At 37.0% G+C, this 22,448-nt stretch overlaps 1 protein-coding gene across 15 annotated transcripts in view; it reads left to right on the plus strand.

Moving 5' to 3' along the window:
- LOC106883406 (epidermal growth factor receptor kinase substrate 8) overlaps window positions 1-22,448 on the plus strand; it is a 258,007-nt gene that overhangs the window by 127,464 nt on the left and 108,095 nt on the right. For all 15 annotated transcript variants that reach the window (XM_089359698.1, XM_089359700.1, XM_089359701.1 and 12 more), the window contains 7 exons: window positions 3,992-4,119; window positions 6,561-6,725; window positions 8,294-8,358; window positions 10,158-10,249; window positions 14,412-14,479; window positions 16,332-16,467; window positions 16,589-16,677. In XM_089359698.1, the coding sequence (XP_089215824.1) occupies window positions 3,992-4,119; window positions 6,561-6,725; window positions 8,294-8,358; window positions 10,158-10,249; window positions 14,412-14,479; window positions 16,332-16,467; window positions 16,589-16,677 (743 nt within the window). The remainder of the gene's footprint in view (window positions 1-3,991; window positions 4,120-6,560; window positions 6,726-8,293; window positions 8,359-10,157; window positions 10,250-14,411; window positions 14,480-16,331; window positions 16,468-16,588; window positions 16,678-22,448) is intronic.

Below are 22,448 nucleotides of genomic sequence, written 5' to 3' on the forward strand. Positions count from 1 at the left end.
TGCTTCAGCTTTATATTACATTAATCTTAATCTTATTTCGGCCAGAGTTCTTTCGTCACACTTCTGTGACCTCATCAGTGGTCCTTTGTTTCCTTCTTTCCTATGTGTGTCTCACCTTGCTAGGCTGATAGTTAGCAAGGTGAGACACACATAGGAAAGAAGGAAACAAAGGACCACTGATGAGGTCACAGAAGTGTGACGAAAGAACTCTGGCCGAAATAAGATTAAGATTAATGTAATAGAAAGCTGAAGCAAATTAACACCAAATATACAGTGCATGTGTTTTTATTGGCTAAACTGGCAATATGACCATCCCCAAGTACAACAACATCTGTTTCAACACACGATTTCACATCAAAAATCTTGCAAAACAGATATATATATATATATATATATATATATATATATATCTTCATATAAACCTCCACTATTATATATACTGTTTTTTTTGTGTTCCTCAACATCCTTGGGCCTTGTGCCCATAAATATGTCGTCCTCCTCTTCCTCCTCAACCCCCTCCTCCTCCTCCCAAGAATTCACAACTACCTCGAACCCACAAGAGTAAACAAGAGAGGCAGAAACAAGGGAAATGTCTCTTGTTCCCTCCATTTAATTTCGTTTCAAGCACCTTCTGAATTCTCTTGTACTCTTTGGAAATTTTCTCTCTCATTTCTCCTTCCATTATCCCTAGGTATTTGTATCTGCCCCTATTCCATAGCAATATAGTGATATTGTCTTGAGGTAATTTTATACCGTCAGAGTTTGTCTTCTAGACCAGGGGTCACCAAACGTTTTCCATGGTGGGCCAGATAACTGAGAGAATGATGAGCGTGGGCTGCATAACCATTTTGTTCAATACAATACAGTGAATACGTAAAAAATAAAGACAGCCAACATGTTTATTTACCAAAAAGTTATCAAAGAAGGCGACGTTAGCAGCAAGGTAGTTATATCACACCCAGTGCGCACATACCCAAATCTCACAAACCAAGCAGCATAAAAGGTTAGTGAGATTTGTGAAAATGGTGTTCAACTTTTAAGATATCATCAATATTTGCTTTGGAATTGCTGCATTCAACCCAGAGAATTGCTTTCAAATGTTCATTAGTCATCCTCGTTTGATCTGCTGACTTCACATACTTCAGTTTTGAAAATGTTTGCTCACAGACATAAGTTGTTCCATACCAGAAGCAAATGAACTCTCATTGCTGGTACTTACACAAAAGGTACCATGCAGAAGCAGGACAGATGAACTGACCTCGTGGGCTCTAGTTTGATGACCCCTGTTCTAGACTATCTTCATAATTAGCACTGTATTCTTATTTATCCCAAACTGCATTCCAATATCCTCGCTGAATACTCTTACTGTTTGGATTAGAGAATCTAGCTCTTTTTCACTTTTTGTATATAGTTTACAGTCATCCATACAAAGCAAGTGTTTTATTTTCACCTTGGTTTTGGTAAATTCATAGTCAGGCCTGGAGTTTTTCAGTTTACATATCAAGGGGCAATAACACAATGATGAAGAGTTATGTAGAGAGACTCTCGAGAAGATTCACATGCATATTTCACATGCATATTTCACATGCATATTTCACATGCATATTTCACATGCATATTTCACATGCATATTTCACATGCATATTTCACATGCATATTTCACATGCATATTTCACATGCATATTTCACATGCATATTTTCAAGTTTCCTAATGACTCATTTGCACACGTCAGTTCTAATTCCCACACTCTCATTTCTTTCTCTAAACAGCTCTTTATCTTCTCATTGACTCTGTGCATCCTCAGGCACTCCAAGAGCTAGCAGCATGGAACATTGTTGTAAACCTTCCTGTAGTCTATTCAGCCAACAGCTAAATTCTTCTTTCTTACTAGTGCTTCACAATATATTATTACTATGTAATGTTTTGGTTTTGCTTTAATTTATATGAGGTGCAACCAAGTCTCAACCAGAGACATCATGGGACAACAGGGTTGTGCATCTAAAGATGCTAACAAGTCTCATGCAAATGAAAATACTGATTTTTGTTGGAGAAAAAAAAGAACTGCAGAGTAAGATTGCATTCATTTAGAGAAGAATTTACATGAAATATGTGAGGTACCCATAAATAGGATCTTTTGTAATTTGCTCATTATTTATTATTATTATTATTATTGAGTGAGAGAGTAGTGCATGCTGTCAGAGTGACATTGAGGTAAAATATATGAAGCCCAGTATACCCATCATGACTACCCGTCTGATAAGGGTACACCAGGCAAATGCATCACAACCATATATGCGTGACATAGTGATCTTAGATCAAGATAAAAAGTACATGGTCTTGCAAGTGGGGTCCAGTTAGAATTTTCTTCAGGTCGAGTAGCCTAACCAACTCAAAAAGTCCTTGAATAAGGGTTCTTTACGGATGTTGACTGAAACACCCATGTTTCTAGAGGTGAATTATTCAAACCCCAAAGAATTCCTCTCAACACATGGCAATGATGCTCTCTCACTACTTCTGCTCATGATTAGAGATGCACATATTGTCAACCACCAAGGGACATGTTCAACTGGTTAAGGTCAATCAACTGATAAGCAAATCTGTGGTATTGAGCAGAATATTTACTGTAGCTCATCTTTCATACCAAGACATTATCATCTATTATTATTATTGTTATGCCAGTGAACTAGCAGAATCGTTAATGCTTCAGAGAAAATGCTTAATGGTATTTCTTCAGATTCTTTACATTTTGAGTTTAAATTCTGTCATGTTCAACTTTGCCTTTTATATCCCTAGACGAACTTCCCTACCTTTTCGGACAAAACCTTTTGTAACCTTCGTCCTGTCTTTGTCCTTACATGTTTTTAATTGACATTAGCCCTTGTGGCCAATAAAACGAATTAATTATTATTATTATTACTATTCTGGGGCACTTCACTCCATTCTGTACTGTCAGTCATTGTCTACACTCTCCCAGCTCCCTCACCCCAAATCATTTTTATCATTAATCACCCCTTCATCCTGTTGGCCATTTACTACATCCAACTCTTGACCCTACCCAATCTCTACAGTCACCTATTCTTCCCTATCTTTCTTCTGATGTGTATTTATAAACAGCTGGCCCCTGGCCATTGTTCTTCATTCATTATATTTGCCACCTCATTCCTTCGCCATCCCTCACTTACTCTCCCCATGCATACTTGCAATTTCTCCCCACCCACATTTCCTGCTCTTCTGTCACTACTTTTATTCACTTTGTATCTCCAAGATCTACCCTGACACTTCATTGGCACTTTTTATCTTTCTTTCTAGCTCCACCCCCAGTTACTTTCCCAGTTACCCTTAATCTTCTGTAATGTAAGTAGCCAGCTAGCTCCTCTGCAGTAACATCTCTTAGTATAAAGCTACTTACCTGTCTGCTATATCCCTTCTCAAATAAAGAAGATTTTAGTCTTGTATACTGCACGACAACTTCAGTACCATGACAAAAAGTACACAGTACACTAAAATACTTGGCATAAAGGTCATTCAGCTGCTGAAACAGTGCCAGAACATTTTGGAGTATGATGCAGCCCTTGGACTGTTTTGAGTTCAAATTTCATCTGCTCTTACAAGTAAAAGATTGAGTCTTTTGAGACCTGGTGGTGGGGAAATGGTTGATAGGCTTAGAAAACTCTTAAGCAAGTGTCCAAGTGTTTCAGGTGAACAAGGTCAGTGCCAGTTTATCAGCTGGCAAGCAAAAATATTGGGGGTTTCAAGTTTGGTTCCCCCAACAAATGCATGTATGTATGTGTGTATCTGTATCCAAGTTTGTACTTATGTTTACTGATTTAAACCAATGTGTCTCATTACATCACTTTGTCTTGTAACTTATATACTAAACTGAAATAAGTACTTGTATCAGAATTATCCATTAAAATCTTTGGAGGTGTCCTGGCATGTTTCTTTGAATCTAATTGTTTTTTCTCTTTTGTTTTTGTTGTTTATTTACAGAAACACATAATCCTGAAGCTGGTGTTGCAAAGTTGTCTACAATGGCAAACACAAGTGGAATATGGACAATGAAATGCATACTAGCTATAGAAAGAAATCATTTGATAATTAAAGAAAAAGGCACTGAAGTAAGTACGAAAGATTAAGACTCATTCCCTTTACTGAAAATTTCTTTTATAATCTATTTAGGCATCTTCACAGAATTGGTTTTGCACTATTTTCATGACAGATTTTCTTTAACAGTTTTGTATTTTAATATGAAATCACATAAAGGTGGTGAGCTTGCAGAATCGTTAGCATGCCATGTGAAATGCTTAGCGGCACTTCGCCTGTCTTGACAATCTCAGTTCAAACTCCACTGAGATCAACTTTGCCTTTCATCCTTTTGGGGGTGATAAAATAAGTACTACTTCCACCAACTAATTTACAATTGTTTGATCTATGACATTGTTGTATCTATGACCACTCTTACTATTGGCATTTTAATGATCTATGACCAATCTTTTTACTGGCATTGTATGATCTATGATCAGTCTTGTTATTGGTATTGCAATATCTATGACCAATCCTGTGATTAGCATTGCAATATTTATTGACAATGCTATTATTGGCATTGCAATATCCATGGTCAGTCCTGTTGCTGTTATTGTAGTATCAATGGTTGATCTAATTAATCCCAGTGTTTTTACTAGTAGGATATTATTCTAAGATAATTAATCAGCCAATGTGTAACATCAGTGTTGATTGTGTCCATATCCAATACCCTTCTGCAGCAACTGTCCAAATACAATGTACTTCTCTCCTGTTGGTCTTCCTCAGGTCAATCCTGGTTGAGCAGACTCCTGATCAAAAACATCATGTCTATGTATGTCTGTGATCTCATTCTCCAATATGTACTGTCTTATTAATAATGGTAGGGTATGATTTGTAGATGATTTGGCTGCTATTTCTAGTAGGCAGAGGCTTTCTCATTGGCTCCCGTTCATGTAGTTTTGAATAGGTGCACTGAGGAGGTATCGCTTACTATTATTTATTGTTATGAAAACTGAATAATTGAATACTGTTGTAAGAATTGGTGGATACTTATAGTTTGGTCAAACACCAGGCAGTTAATTCAATTTATCTCTCTTTTAAGAGTTTTAAACTAATTAAATTGATTGACTATTACATTCTAATTTATTAATTAGAATAATTTTGATATTATAGATCTTGATAAAACATTAATAACTAAAAATGGAAAAAATAAATAGGAAACAAATAAGCAAAAAATAGATTATTAATTATTAGGTATACTTCTTTTAATTCTTTGAAGCATAGTGGTTATATAATAATTTTGCATTTCTTTATGCAGTCCTTTGCATTTTTATTGAGCTCTGCAAGGTCTTTTGAGGTGCAGGGATTGGGTTGTAGCATGCAGACAAAGTAGTCTTCCATAGTATGGTCTGCTTGTGTACATTCACAGTCTTGTAGTCTCCATTTGATTAAAGCAACTTTTGATTATCCTGTTCTTGTCCTCAAGTAGTTGAGTGTCTTTCACTGCATCCATAGTGCTTCTGAATCAGGAAGGTGGTCTTCAGTAGGAGTGATTCCTGTGTCCATTGACGGAGGGCTATTTTCAAGCTTCCCCACCCAAAGCCGGAGTCTGGTTCTTTCCTGAGATTTTGTTAGGGTTTGGACATTGCTGAAAAAGCTTCTTGATTTCAGTTGTTGGACAGGAGGGTGACATCCATGGAGGAGGTGGCATTCATTACTAGTAGCCTTTGTCGTTTCAACATCGACTGGACACTTCTGTCTGATATCAGCAAGGGCAATGCCAGTGAGAAGGAGCTGGTTGTTTGTGTTGGTGGGTTTAATGCAACCAGTGATAGACAGCAAGTGTTTTTTGACACTGGGTCAAGCTTCTTAATATGGGCATGATCTCTCCCAGACAGAACATGCAGACACCACAGAGAAATAGTACAAGGTTAGATCAATTGGTCTCAATGCAGTATTAATAAAAAAAAAAAAAGCTAGGGGTAATGAACTAAAACCATAATTTCACATTTGAAGAAGAACAAAATATAAAAGAAAGTATCAACAATAAATAAACAAAACTCAGAATATTAGATGAATTAATCAGGGTAAAAGAGTAAAGAACTCCTTTGGTCATGAATGACCATGGGATTGCACCTAGAAAGTTACCCTCCAAGGTACAAGTCTCTGGGCAAAGTTGTTTATGCAAGACCAGCAGTCACCCATGCATACCAGCCTCCTCTCTTCATGCCACTGATGTTTTCCAAGGGAAAGGCAAAGGCTGACACAACTTGGCACCAGAGACATCACAACTCCTTTGCACAGCTGAGTGAACTGGAGCAACATGAAATAGTGCCTTGCTCAAGAATACACATCCCAGTCTGGGAATTGAACTCACTACCTCTTGATTGTGAGCCTGACACTCTAACCACTGAGCTATGCATCTTCACAATTAATCAGTTACTAAATTAAATACTTAATTTCTCATAAATTAAATATATGTTTTTTTAAATATTTTTTCTTCTTTTCTTTTTTTGTCATGTTTTTAAATATTTAGAGCATGTTGGATTGCTTTCCTTTGCCAAACATCTACAACCCTTTTGCAATAACTAAATCAGAGAAATGTGATGTTTACAATAACTTGGTGGTGTTGAGTGTTATCGACAACACTAAAAGAGATAATCAACCTCAGATGCACATCTTTCTCGCTGGATCAATTCCGGTAAGTAACTATTTTGCTCCCTCTCTCAACGCCTTGTATAAAGTCACGACTCTCTCTCTCTCTGCTACATCACCTACTCAGTCAAGAGAGGTCTTTTTCTTTGTCTTGCAAATTACTTGGTGACCTTACTAGTGCTGGTGTCCTGAAAAAAGTACCCTGTACATGCTGTAAAGTGGTTGGCATTAGTAAAGATATCCAGCCATAGAAATCATTCCAAGGCAGACACTAAAGCTCAATGCAGTCCTCCATCTTGTTAGTTCTCGGTGAACCACTCAACGTGTACCTGCATAGAAGAAGTGTGTTAAATGATGATAATGGTATGTGTGCCTTTGTGTTTGTTTTATGTGTGTTAGTGTATATGTATATTAGAGTGCATGTCATCATCATCATCATCATCATCATCGTCGTTTAACATCCACTTTCCATGCTAGCATAGGTTGGACGATTTGACTGAGGACTGGTGAAACCGGATGGCTACACCAGGCTCCAATCTGATTTGGCAGAGTTTCTACAACTGGATGCCCTTCCTAACGCCAACCACTCCGAGAGTGTAGTGGGTGCTTTTACGTGCCACCGGCACGAAGGCCAGTCAGGCGGTACTGGCAACGGCCACGCTCGAAATGGTGCATTTTATGTGCCACCTGCACAGGAGCCAGTTCGGCGGCACTGGCAATGATCTCGCTCGAATGTCTTTACACATGCCATCCGGCACAAGTGCCAGGAAGGCGATGCTGGTCACAGATGCCATGACGGTTTCGCTTTTGTACTTAAATATATTCACATACATGACAGTTCATTCACAATACTTCAAAATAATAGAAATATTGGTTTGATCTTGCTGTGCATCTTAGGTCAAACTAAGTGCATTTGACTATAATCTCTGGTTGAGCTTAGTGTCTTGGGTTGTTCCAAGTCATATGTGTGAAACTAAGTGGATGGAAACTGGGTGGAAGGTTTTAGGAAAGGCATCCAACCATAGAAGCCATACCAAAACAGACAATGGTGCCTGGAGCAGCCCTTGGCCTTACCAGCTCTTGTCAAACCATTTAACCCATGCCAGCATGGAAAACAAATGTTAAATGATGATGATAGTTATGATGATGATGTGTATATGTATGTATATATATATATATATGTGTGTGTGTGTGTGTGTGTGTGTGTGTGTGTGTGTGTGTGTGTGTGTATGTATAAATGTGTGTATGTATATGTACTTATATATTTGTATGTATATATGTACAAATGTGTGTGAAGTACCAGTCAAATACTGTGGTTGATAATATCCACTAACCCCCATCTGTTGAAATTGTTGGCCTTTTGTCTAAATCAGAGACCATTATTAATATCGGCATTAACGAGGCAAGCTGGTAGAATCATTAGCATTTTATTCATCTTTATGTTCTGAGTTTAAATTCCTCTGAGGTTGACTTTGTCTTTCATCTTTTTGGGGTTGATAAAATAAGTACAACTCGAGCACTGGGATCAATGTAATTGACTCACCCCCTCCCTAAAATTACTGGCTTTGTGCAAAATTTGAAACCATTTTTAATATCAGCGTCATTTTGTTACAGGCTCAAGATATTGTTGATGAAATTTTGAATGCAAAAGCTGGCCGTCCTCCTACCAGTCGTTTCAAGTAAGGATTGAAGTTGCTTTCTATTTATTGCTGTTTTATCCCAGGTCTGCTATTATCAAGCAAACCTATATAGATGATTTGTTGACAATGATGAAATGTTTGCAGTTAACCTACTCCCTCCATCAAATTGACATTGCTTGTATAGGTGTGCTGTGTGTCACATGTCAGATATCAAAGTGCATTGTGTTCATGATGTGTTCTGCTCATGAACACAATGCACTGCCCCATCTGGGAATTAAACCCACTGTCTTGCAATTTTATGTGCAACACCCTAACCACTAGGCCACATGTCTTTATGCAGTAGAATATTCTAAAGTACATTATGTACTGTGTCCTTTAGGGTGTGCTTTAATATGGTGATTTGGTTGCCATTTTAACATGCAATGTGACCATGTAAAGGCTCCTTCATTGAATAATTTAGTCAGAGTTCACTCTGTTGCAAACATTTAGATCAGATCTTCCACCTAATCTTGGAGTCCATTCAATGAAGGTCATGATTACTAGTCTTTTATCTATAACATTAAAAAAAAAAAATGATAATCAAATAACTATTGTCATGGTACATCAGAAATTTATATCGCAATCTTTGGAAAAATATAAGCAAAAAATAATCTTAGCTTATCTCAGAGATTAGTCAAGACAGCCTTCAAACAAAGTTATGATCAAAAGTGTTCCAACTGTGGCTTTTTATGTTTTTAAATCTGTATACAGGTTTACATTATCTATTTGTTATTGATTTTTTAAAAGACAGCCCACAGTTGTGCGCGATTATTGCCAGTGCCGCTGGACTGGCTCCTGTGCAGGTGGCACGTAAAATACACCATTTTGAGCATGGCCGTTGCCAGTACCGCCTGACTGGCCTTCGTGCCGGTGGCACGTAAAAGCACCCACTACACTCTCGGAGTGGTTGGCGTTAGGAAGGGCATCCAGCTGTAGAAACTCTGCCAAATCAGATTGGAGCCTGGTGTAGCCATCTGGTTCACCATTCCTCAGTCAAATCGTCCAACTCATGCTAGCATGGAGAGCGGACGTTAAACGATGATGATGATGATGATTTTCATTTGTGGAAGATTTCGTAACTATTACTAGTATTTCTTACTGTGATAAGAAAGCCTTTGTCATTAGCTTCAATCTGGTTAGATGTCAAGGAATGCTGTTAGGGGCTGAAGCCTTTAATGTTTTCTAAGAATCACTTCTTTGTCTGAAGAAGATAGCTCGTGAATATGACCCAATCCTTTTTTCTTTTTCAGACACTTTATATGGGTGAGAAGTTAAACCATTGTATTAATTGTTTAGTTTAAATTTTTGTCGTTTCATACTTGGAGAGGCAAATACTTGAAGCTTGTGTTGGGTGAGATGTTGGTTAGCACTTGGAGGAAGATGTTTTATATCTGTGTTACTATATTTACATGTCTGTATGAAGGGGTGCTGAAAAGTTCCTGGCTTTTTGTAAAAAAAAATACAAGAGGATCAGTTAATAATAATTTTATTTGACATATTTCCCTCTCAGAGTCACACACTTATTGCAGTGGTCCTTCAGTTTTTTCAAACCCTGTAAAAGAACTCAGAAGGTTGGGCCTCCAACCAGCCCTCTTGCAATACCCTTGAAGCCAGAGACTTTTCAGAACCCCCTCGTATAATTAAAAATTTACCGTGCTATTATGGTTACATAAGTTTATCAGATTGTAGGTTTATATTTGTGTTAGTATGGTTGTATATGTGTCTTAATTATAGTTTACTATCTGTGTTACTATGGTTACATATGTTTGTCTCATGCGAGGTTTATACCTTTGTTACAGTAACCAACTCATACCACCACCACCCTCTCAGCCTGCTCCAGAACCACCAAGTTTTATGACTGCCAAATCTAGCTTTATTGCTGCCACACCAGGTAATTATTTCATTACTTGTTTCATGGTATTGCCTGGGTAGCGAGGACTGAGACAGAATTGAATGATGTTGGAATGACCAAATTGATTGTTGATTGAAATAACTGGTTGTTCATTGAAAAGTGTTTGAAACAAGTTTTTTGTGGGTGGTTGGGAGTGGACAATATTATATGTTGGGTCATATATGTATGTATGGATGATGTTCGTTTGTTCTAGTGTGTTGCTACAGAGTATTTAGTTGTGATTTATATTACTTTACACACGTGTGTATATGTATGTATACACACACACACACACACATGCTCACACATACACACATATATATATATATATGTAAAGAAATGTAAATCACAACTAAATATTCTATAACAATACACTAGGATGAGAAAATGCAATTTATTCACTATACATGACAACAAACAACAAAAATAAACCAACAGTTGTAGTAATGGGTTTCCTCCAGGATTCGAAACCCTAACTTCAAACTACTACACAATTACACCTTGCACATTCTCAACACTAGCTACTGATGTCATCCTAAGCTTAACCAATTAAATTTTTTACTAGTCAAAACTGGACTTTCAGGAAAAAAAAAAAACATTTAACCGAGCAAGACAAGTGACTTAACAGAATCAACCAACTGGACTGCTGGACAATTGTCAGACAGAAACATGTTATCAAAACAGCTGATAAAACAAATGACTTCACCAGGAAGTCAACCAACCAGAACGCTGGCCTACTACCAAACCAAAGTATGTAACCAGAACATCTGAGAAACCAGTGACATATTCAGGCAGCCAGCTAACCAAAATACTAGACTATGGGCAGACAAATATAAGTGACATCATTAAGCTTATAACCAATCAGAACTTGAACCTAAATCTTAAAAAGCTCTCTCTCTCATATATATTATATATTTGCTTATCAACCACATGGTTCCGGGTTCAGTCCCACTGCGTGGCACCTTGGGCAAGTGTCTTCTACTATAGCCTCTGGCTGACCAAAGCCTTGTGAGTGGATTTGGTAGACGGAAACTGAATGAAGCCTGTCTTATATATGTATATATATATATATATATATATATATATATATATATATGTGTGTGTGTTTGTGTGTCTGTGTTTGTCCCCCCACCAACATCGCTTGACAACCGATGCTGGTGTGTTTACATCCCCATAACTTAGCACTTCGGCAAAAAAGACTGATAGAATAAGTACTAGGCTCAGAAGGAATAAGTCCTGGGGTCGATTTGCTCGACTAATGTCGGTGCTCCAGCATGGCTGCAGTCAAATGACTGAAACAAGTAAAAGCGTAAAAAAATATATATATATATATGAAATACAAAAATGGTACAAGAACACAAAACATCCAGACAGTTAGGTGATACAAGAAAGGGACAACAAAACATCCAGATAGATGATACAAAGAAAACAAGGACAGGTCATTTGGAGTTTTCTATCCTCAGTCGAGTTCCAGATTATCTTTGCAATTTCGGCTGGTTATACTTGAGATTGCTCCAATCTGGCCAGCCCCAAGGAAAAAACTAAGCTAAGAGCATTAGATTCTTTGGAAGAAAGCAGCGAATGTATATGAAAACAAGGATGGAAAAAAACAGGACATAACAACAGGTGTCTTTCGACTAAGGATGAATTAAATTAAGCTGGCGTGTGTGGAAGTAAAGCCTTATGGTAGGGTCATAAGATTTAACAGGCACAGGGAAGAATATAGATGTTGTATGGATGGTAGTTGAACCAAGAAAGGAAGATCAGGCCTAGCTGAACACCGGTCACGTGGGGAGAGAGAGGTAGAGGCAGAGAGATAGAAGAATTAAGGTGTGGCGATAAAAAAAATGAAAGAGACACAGTGAAGTGAAAGAGGAGGGAAAGTGAGCATGAAGAGAAGGCCAGGAAATATATATGTATACAAAGCAATATCAGCTTAAACCAGTTCAAGCTCTCACTAGCAAAACAAGTGATGGAGAATTTTCCTTCATGTACTATGATAGAAATTGTAAAAATATCTTTTTTACCATCTTTTTTCTTACTCTTTTAAAACTTCATTGTACCTAATCATCAATATAACTCATTGCTTTAAAAATTAATGAATTCTCAATCATGTTTGATCGTTATGAAATTCATTCATCATTTGAACTTTTATTATTTCCTATTTCTGTGAAGTTTATTGAATACTGAAATTTGTATGTTCTTTTTATTTAAAAAAAATTTTTTTTATAAGAATGTCTTTCTGAATTTTCTCTTGTATCTTCAATCTATCTGAAACTTTTTTTTTTATTTACCATTGAAAAGCAAAACCTTGTTGAAACTGGTATGATATTTTAATAAATATGTTTAAAAAAATTCAAAACAATTTTTTTAAGACTCAGGTGTATTTTCACCTCCAAAAAAATCAACTCTCTTATATTCTTTCCTGCATGGGAATAAACCTCTTTTCACCATACACACACACACACACATGGAATGACTAAATCCATTATCTGATGTACTGGAGATGTCTGGGGTTGTTGTATTCTTTGACACTGACTATCTGAGACTGTCTCTAGTTCTATGGTACAAACCTTTCCTGTTTGGATCAATCTAAATTAAAAGCCTTGCATTAAAGTTTCATGTGCAATGTAATGAAATAATGGACGTTCTTTAACATTTGGCAAAATAATTATTTTTCTCAAACTCCAACTACGACAAACAAAAAAAAATAATATATGAAGCCACTTGTGCTAGTTCACTGGAAGCTATGTATCATTCAAAGTATTGTGCTACTGGAAGTAAATCACAGGAAATCTTGTGCCACTGAAAGTATTGTTCAACTGGAACTCTTATGCTATTGAAAGTCTTGTAACATTGCAAGTCTTGTATATGAACAGGCAAAAAAATCAACCATAACATTATAAATATATATATATAGGAGAGTATTGTAGTTTGCTTGAAGCATTGTGTATTGTTTGTAAAGAATAAAAAGTTTTGAATGGTACAACAATGCACTATAATACAAAAAATGGACTATATACCTATTGTAATTTAGTTATCTATAGTCCGATGATATTTCGGAATACATTTCCTTCTTCAGATATTCTTAGATGGAGTCTCTGCTATAAACTGTTTTCCAACGGCTTTTCATATATGTACATGTTTTTGTATGTGTATGTATGTGTATATATATTTTAATTCTATATCTTTTGTTAGAGATTTCTTAACCACAAAGAACAGATCTGCCATCAATCACAGTATATTACTGTTTTTCTTTCCACTGACCAAACATATATAAAGCAGGTCTGTAATTGACTTCAATATATTTCTGGTACTTATTTCAATGAGAAGTACAGAGGAATAGTCACAGCTGCATTCTGACCATGTCTACCAGGTGCAGCATTTACTCATTATTTAAACATAAGTCAGTTGAGAAAAGATTAAAGGCTATATTGCAAGCAAAGGGTGGCCATTTTGAATCATTAAATATGCGTAGAATATTGTCAGTAAACTATAACAAGCAACTTGTAAAATTTCATTAACTAGAATGTACAAATTCTGCTGATATAGACTAGACAGTGGAGAGAATACATGTACGGACTGTCACACTGCACCTTGTACAACTAGTTGTTGCATGTTTGAGTGTAGTTTTCAGCTGGGTACAGGTGGTAAATATATGTGGGCCAATAGATCTGTAGGTCATACATAACTGCAAGGAGTTGTTGCACAACAACAACACATACATATTTTATTGACCATAAAACAACAAAAGAGCATTGTCTGTTCCTTTGAGATTGGAACACATAACATATAAAGGTATAGTTAAAAACTGCCATTCCATTTTCCTTATAATTTTCAGTGTATTTTAAAATATTTTTTAACTCTTTAGTATTCAGATTATTCTATCAAATACAATGCTTGTTTATTCACATTGCTTTGAATTAATCATGCATTATCTTATAGCTTTGAGATTTCAGTGATGTGATGTCTTATTTTTAGAATGACATTGTTGGGTAGGTGTGAGAGATTAGATCTAGCCTGTTTGAACATAAAACGGGTAGAATATGGCTGGTTTAAACACTAAAGAGTTGAAAAAGTTAATTTGCATCATCGTTATATTTTGTTAATCATATAAACATATAATCCTACTTATTTATTTTTTTACTAATTTCTATTATAGACAGAACACTGGGTTCCTCTCTGAGTGGGGCGAATATATTGAAAAATGAGAATTCAGAACGAGATGGGGTGAGTTTTTCTTTCCTTTTTGAGACATACTTTGAACAATTTATCTCCTTGAAGAACATTTCAATTTATAACCAGGTTCATAGATCACTTAACTGCAAATCAATTGATCCACAGATCAACTGGTTTCCAGATTAGCAACACCACTGGTCCATAAATCTAGTGGTTCACAGATCAACTAGTTTACCAATTCACTGGACTATGGATCTACAGGCCTACTAATCCAGTGATTTGCAGATCCACTGGCTCACAGGTTTAGAGATGCAATCATTCATAGTTCCACTTGTCCACACATCTGTGAATACACTGGTCTGTTCTGAAGAAACATTTAAGAATTGATGTTTCTGCAATGAATTTTAAGATGTTTAATTAATTAATTAATTAATTTATTTATTTATTTATTTTCTCTTGGCTGAAATACCTCTAACTTCAGCTCTTGGAAAATATGGATGACTAAGGGCTGAAAGTATAACTGAGACGTGGATGTTCTGTTAGAACAAACTATACTTTGGTTCTAATAGAACATTCATATTTGAACAGAACATCTAACTGAGCATCCATGTTTATGTGGGCATAGATATTACCTCTCGGTATTAATTCTGCCTCTGTTGCTTATATATATTTTGAAAGTATAACATGGTCTACTAAATAAGATTAAAGAATAACATATAAGATTATAACTTAAAAGATTATTTCATCACATGGTTAGAGTTGGTATTTCAGTATTTACAACTAGTGTTTCAGTTGGCTTGACCCTTGATCATCATCAGGTGTCTTATTTCTGGTTGTGTTATATAGTGCCAGATACCATACACATTCAATGTCCCTGAAATATGTACAGGCTTCAATGGCATTGTGGGTAAGAATGTTATTACCTTTTGTTTAGAAATAAATATCCTTATTTTGAATTTAGTGTGCTCTTATGCTCTGTACATATCCAGGAATAAGACACCTGATGACAAACAATGAAACTCAAACCATGGTATTACAATTATAGCTGGTCTTGATCCTTTGAAGCCATTAGACCAGAGATTATCGTAGTTTCTGTGGTATTTAAGCAACAGAGTACAACATTGTTCCCACCCTTATGAGACCCTAGTCTATTGTAAGGTTAGCCCTTTCACAAGCTGCTGCTGGTAGTGGGCTGAATCAATGTGTAAAGAAATGCCTTGCTCAAGAAACAACTTGCAATCCAGTCTGATTATTGAACCCGTAATCTGATGCTCAGCATTCAAATAATATACATAGTGTAGAGGTAAATTCAGCTCTGAAGATAAGGTTATTAGTTTGGAAAGTTATCTTACCATTTTTGTTATCATAGTTCTGTTGAAATACACTACCTTTGTTTGAATTAATCTTGAATGAAATGAAAGATTTTGTAAAATAACTTGGTCATTATTAATCTACTGTAAAGCAGCAAGCTGGCAGAATCATTAACATGCCAAACAAAATGCTTAGTAGCAATTCATACATTTTTATGTTCTGAATGCAAATTCCATGGAGGTCATCTTTGCTGTTCATCCTTCGGGAGTCAAAATAAATACCAATTAAATACTGGGGTCAATGTAACTGACTTCCTCTCCCCTCAAAATCTGCTGGCTCTATGTAAAAAGTGGAAACCGTTATTAACTTGGTGCTTGGAACATAAATTTACAAACAATTTTGATGGAAGATTTTAATTTAGCTCACTTCAAAGCAGGAGGTTTAATAGATCCAAGGGTGGTTGCTGGTGGGTTGGTAACAAAAGGGTTAATAAATCATTTTGGACATTTAAACATTTGATATTAAGAAATAAAAGGTATTTAGTAAATTTATTTATTGTAATCATTTGGAGTTATTTATTGAAATTCTTCAGCAATTGTTGAATCACTGCTTTGATGACATTGAGAAGTTCGTGGCTCGGCTACAAAAGGCTGCAGAGTCCTACAAGGAACTGGAAAGGTTGAAGAAAGATAAAGGAGGGAAAGAAAAAAGGGGACGACAAGAAATGGGTGAGTGTGTGTTCTACTGTCTTGTTCTGTGTCTAAGTAGGAAACTGTTATTTAAACTATGATCAATATTGACATGTTTTATTCATTTGCTGAAACATTTTCATTTCTATTCTCATTACAGAAGACAAACTAACAATGAGTGCTCTACCACCCAAACCACAAGATTTTGTGGATATATTTCAGAAATTCAAACTGTCCTTCAACTTATTGGTAAGGTTTTTCTTGGTGCTTTATTTTCTAGTTTTCTTAATTTCTTTCTTTTATTTTCATCAACCTTTTTCTTTCTTCTCATTTTTAAAAAATTCTTGCTACAATTTTCCTTTCTGTCCATCCTCTTGCTGTTGTTGACCAAAAAGAATGTAGTAGAGAGCTAAACTGAATACCTTTCAGTTTTTAGTCTTATACTACAGGAAATCAACCTTCTTTTTCAATAGGCTCTAATCAATAGACCTTGTGTATAAATTGAAAACCATTTTTTTCTAGTTGTTATTTAGCTTTGCCTTTCATAAACTTTAGAAGCAAAGTGCCAGTTAAATATTGGGGTCCTATTCCATCCATAAAACTTATGGTTTCAAAATTTCTAGTCTTTTTGCCATTGTTAGATATCATTATTAGGCGATATAGGGGCAGTGGAAGTGAAATTCCATTTAGCAGTTCACATTTTCGTGGCATTCCCTTGACAAGCAGAAATAAGATATTTACCATGAATCCAACATGCATGGATCAGTGAGTGACAAACATGGATGTTTTGAATCTACTACAAGATTTGAACATCTGGTAGCTGATGGCATGTATTGTCTTAGTGAGAAGGGACACAATCCTGGATCATTTTAAGTAATTCCAGGAAAACTAATCTGGAATTAATGTAGAAGCCTTGATCTAGGGAATTGTATGCAGTTTTTTCAGTAGCCTTTTGCTCAACTATTTCCAGCAACATTTTGTTGAACTCTTTAATCTCAAATATGGCAATATTAATACAGATATTATCAGTTTGAGATAAACACTACAGACCTGCCTAAGATGTGTACAGAATGACAAGATTATTCTGCAGGTACTCATTTTACAAAAGAGCATTGCTTGTACAATTGTTTTGAAAAGCTGTCTGTCAAGTCCATTGTGAGCATCTCCCCATTACCTTTCTTTGGTAGTTTTCCTCTGATAGCTCTGGCAAAAGCAAGTGTATTATAGACATGATTGAAAAGATTGTAGATAGACATTTTCCATTATAGCCAAGCTGTCATCAGTTTCTTCAAGTTCTGCTTGGAGAGGAAGGTTATAGTGGCAATGGAGGTGCTGCCCTTCACTGCATTTATTGAGGTGTGAATGTGAGTGGTGAAAGTAGCCCATGTGAGTGAACATAAATTCAGGATGTGCCTGTAAGCCAGAGTATACAGCTGGGAGATGTCATTTGTCCTTAGGTGTCAAGTTAATTCTGGATCTGTGGTGGTCGTCGTCGTCTTCTTCTTCTTCTTCTTCTTCTTCTTCTTCTTCTTCTTCTTCTTCTTCTTCTTCTTCTTCTTCTTCTTCTTCTTCTTCTTCTTCTTCTTCTTCTTCTTCTTCTTCTTCTTCTTCACATATCTGATTTGTTTGTTTACATATTTCATGTTGTTTGAACCATTGGTGATGTCCTGTACCCATATATGCATATATATATGTATGTATGTATATATATATATATATATATATATATATATGAAAGAAAGTTTGAAAATGCACTTATTTTTAAAAAATATTTATTTACTTAACCGGTTTCACTTTTTAGAAAAAGATTATCAAAAGTCTTTGAGAATAATAAAAAATGTTAAAAAACAGTCTGAGTATTAAAATGTATATATACATTCTTTGATGATAAAATATATTTAAAGTATAAAGCTTTGTATGAACTTTGTAGTGTTACATACTGATTGTCATATTAAGGTGAAATTGTTAAAAACAGTGTTAAAAACAGTGTATGAAAATACACATATGGAAAAATACATATACATATACATATTCTCATACATATTCTTTGACAATCGAATAAAATTGAGAAGGAACTGACCTGGCCTTTTTCTCTTGTGTATATTGAAGGAATGTTTTACTGTCTTAAGAGACAGTATGACTGGCTAGCTGGGGTGGGAGGGAAGAAGAGTTAAAGAAGATTTTTTTATTTTTGGTTGGTCTGTGACAGTCTGTCATGGTTCACTGGTTTTTGGGACTGGTTCTGTGCACATCTCTATGTGTGTGTATATATGTGTGTTTGTGTCCGTGTGTGTGTGTGTGTGTGTGTGTGTGTGTGTGTGTGTGTGTGTGTGTGTGTGCCGTTTTTATTGGTCCCAGAGTTTATTGTGGAATGTGTATATGAGTGTGTGTTTGAGTGCTTTTTGTGTCGGTGGGGATGTTAGGTGTGTGTACGTGAGACTGTGCGTATATCTCTTTATCTGAGTGTGTATGTGTTGTTTTGATCGTCTTTGTGGTGTGTGTGTGTGTGAGGGTGTGTACGTATGTGTGCGTATGTGTGTGTATGTATGTGTGCATCTGTGTGTGTGCGTGGGAGTGTTTTGTGTGAGTGTGGGAGTGTGTGTGTGTCTCTCTGTCTGAGTGGGTGTGTTGTTTTAAATACCTTGTGGTATGTGTGTGTGTGTGTGTGTAATCAAACGTATGTGTGTGATGGTTCATATGTATGTGTATGCCTATGTCTGTATGTGTGCGTGTGTGGCATGTGTATATGAGTATGTGTGTGCTTTTTTATCTATGGTAGGATGGTGTGTGTATGTGTGTGCACGTTTGTGTGAGTGTGTATGTGTGTGATTAATATTTGTTAGGGTGTTGTGTGTGCGCATGTGTGTGTATGTGTATATGTGTTTGTTCGTGTGTGTGCGTGAGTGCGTTTGTGAGTGCGTGTGTATGTGTGTTTGTGTGTGTTTTTGTGTCGGTGGGGATGTTAGGTGTGTGTACGTGAGACTGTGCGTATATCTATTTTTCTGAGTATGTATGTGTTGTTTTAATCGTCCTTGTGATGTGTGTGTGTGAGAGAGAGCGCAACCGTATGTATGTGTGAGGGTGTGTACATGTGTGTGCGTCTGTGTGTGTATGTATATGTGCATCTGTGTGCATCTGTGTGTGTGCGTGGGAGTGTTTTGTGTGAATGTGGGAGTGTGTGTATACGTGAGTGTGTGTGTGTCTCTCTCTGTGTCTGAGTGAGTGTGTTGTTTTAAATACCCATTGTGGTGTGTGTGTGTGTGTGTGTGTAAGCAACCGTATGTGTGTGTGATGGTTCATATGTATGTGTATGTCTGTATGTGTACGTATGTTTATTTGTGTTGTGTGTTGGTGGGGGTGTTATATGTGTGTACGTGAGTTTGTGTGTGTCTCTAAGTATGTTTGTGTTTGAGTTGTCATTGTGGTGCGTGTGTGTGTGAGGGAGCAACTGTATGTGTGTGCATGAGGGTGTATGTGTGTGTGAGCATGTATGTGTGTGTTGTATTTATTAGGTGTCCTTGTACGTTGGATTTATCCAGGTGAGGTGTATGTGTGTGCATGTGTGTTCCGTGTATGTTGGTACTGGGTATGCGTTTGTATGTGTGTGTACGTGGGTATGGTTTGTGTAGTTTCCTGGTGTATATGTGTACATGTGTGTGTGCGCTGTAATTGTGAGTGATTAGTTTTGTTTGTATTGTTAGTACAGTATATGTGTGTATACGTGTGCGTGTGTTTGTGTGAGTGCGTCTATGTGGCTTGTATTTGTCGGGGAGGTGTGTCATTGTGTGTGCATGCTTCTGTGCATGTGTGCTTGTGGGTGTTTGTTGTGATTGTTGGGATTGTATTGTGTGTGTTTTTCTTTTGAGTGTGTATGTGACATTTTTACTGGGGAACAGGCGTATGGTGTTTGTCATAAAAAATAACTTCACCTGCGCATCAAAAAATTTACTTTATGCCATAAGGTGTGAAGGGTGCCACAAAGAATACATAGGGCAAACGAGCCTTACTCTCAGAGAAAGGATGACAGTCCACCGCCAACAATTGAGGGATCCCACCACAAGACAGATACCACTCAGTGGGCATTTAGATCTGTGTGCACAAAACAAGTCTCCCAAATTCCTAGTTTTCCCATTATACCAATGCTCAGACAACACCACTGACCAAACACGAATAAATAAGGAAAATAATCTTATTCAAAAATACAGACCACAGCTCAACATACTCTAACATAAGCCTCCTCCCCAGGTGCACGCCCAAAACAAAGACACACAGATACGCAAACTCACACACATCAATACAATGCAAACCTCCGACACGAACACACTTACACACATATATACACACACACACAATCACAGTATCTCCACACCAGAGCACAAATCCACATACATTTCAAGAAAGAACACATGCGCATATATATACTTACAATACAATTGTAGCAACCACAACCAACACCCATACACACATATGTAAACAGGTACATGCACACACCTACACACCACTCCGGCAACCACAAATCATATTCACACACGCATATTTGCATACATATGTACACACACATACAAACACCATACGCCTGTTCCCCAGTAAAAATGTCACATACACACTCAAAAGAAAAACACACACAATACAATCCCAACAATCACAACAAACACCCACAAGCACACATGCACAGAAGCATGCACACACAATGACACACCTCCCCGACAAATACAAGCCACATAGACGCACTCACACAAACACACGCACACGTATACACACATATACTGTACTAACAATACAAACAAAACTAATCACTCACAATTACAGCGCACACACACATGTACACATATACACCAGGAAACTACACAAACCATACCCACGTACACACATACAAACGCATACCCAGTACCAACATACACGGAACACACATGCACACACATACACCTCACCTGGATAAATCCAACGTACAAGGACACCTAATAAATACAACACACACATACATGCTCACACACACATACACCCTCATGCACACACATACAGTTGCTCCCTCACACACACACGCACCACAATGACAACTCAAACACAAACATACTTAGAGACACACACAAACTCACGTACACACATATAACACCCCCACCAACACACAACACAAATAAACATACGTACACATACAGACATACACATACATATGAACCATCACACACACATACGGTTGCTTACACACACACACACACACACACCACAATGGGTATTTAAAACAACACACTCACTCAGACACAGAGAGAGACACACACACACTCACGTATACACACACTCCCACATTCACACAAAACACTCCCACGCACACACACAGATGCACACAGATGCACACATACATACACACACAGACGCACACACATGTACACACCCTCACACATACATACGGTTGCGCTCTCTCTCACACACACACATCACAAGGACGATTAAAACAACACATACATACTCAGAAAAATAGATATACGCACAGTCTCACGTACACACACCTAACATCCCCACCGACACAAAAACACACACAAACACACATACACACGCACTCACAAACGCACTCACGCACACACACGAACAAACACATATACACATACACACACATGCGCACACACAACACCCTAACAAATATTAATCACACACATACACACTCACACAAACGTGCACACACATACACACACCATCCTACCATAGATAAAAAAACACACACATACTCATATACACATGCCACACACGCACACATACAGACATAGGCATACACATACATATGAACCATCACACACATACGTTTGATTACACACACACACACACACATACCACAAGGTATTTAAAACAACACACCCACTCAGACAGAGAGACACACACACACTCCCACACTCACACAAAACACTCCCACGCACACACACAGATGCACACATACATACACACACATACGCACACATACGTACACACCCTCACACACACACACACCACAAAGACGATCAAAACAACACATACACACTCAGATAAAGAGA

The sequence above is a fragment of the Octopus bimaculoides genome, chromosome 11, assembly GCF_046866305.1.
Source record: "Octopus bimaculoides isolate indiv1 chromosome 11, ASM4686630v1, whole genome shotgun sequence".
NCBI classification, from domain to species: domain Eukaryota; kingdom Metazoa; phylum Mollusca; class Cephalopoda; order Octopoda; family Octopodidae; genus Octopus; species Octopus bimaculoides.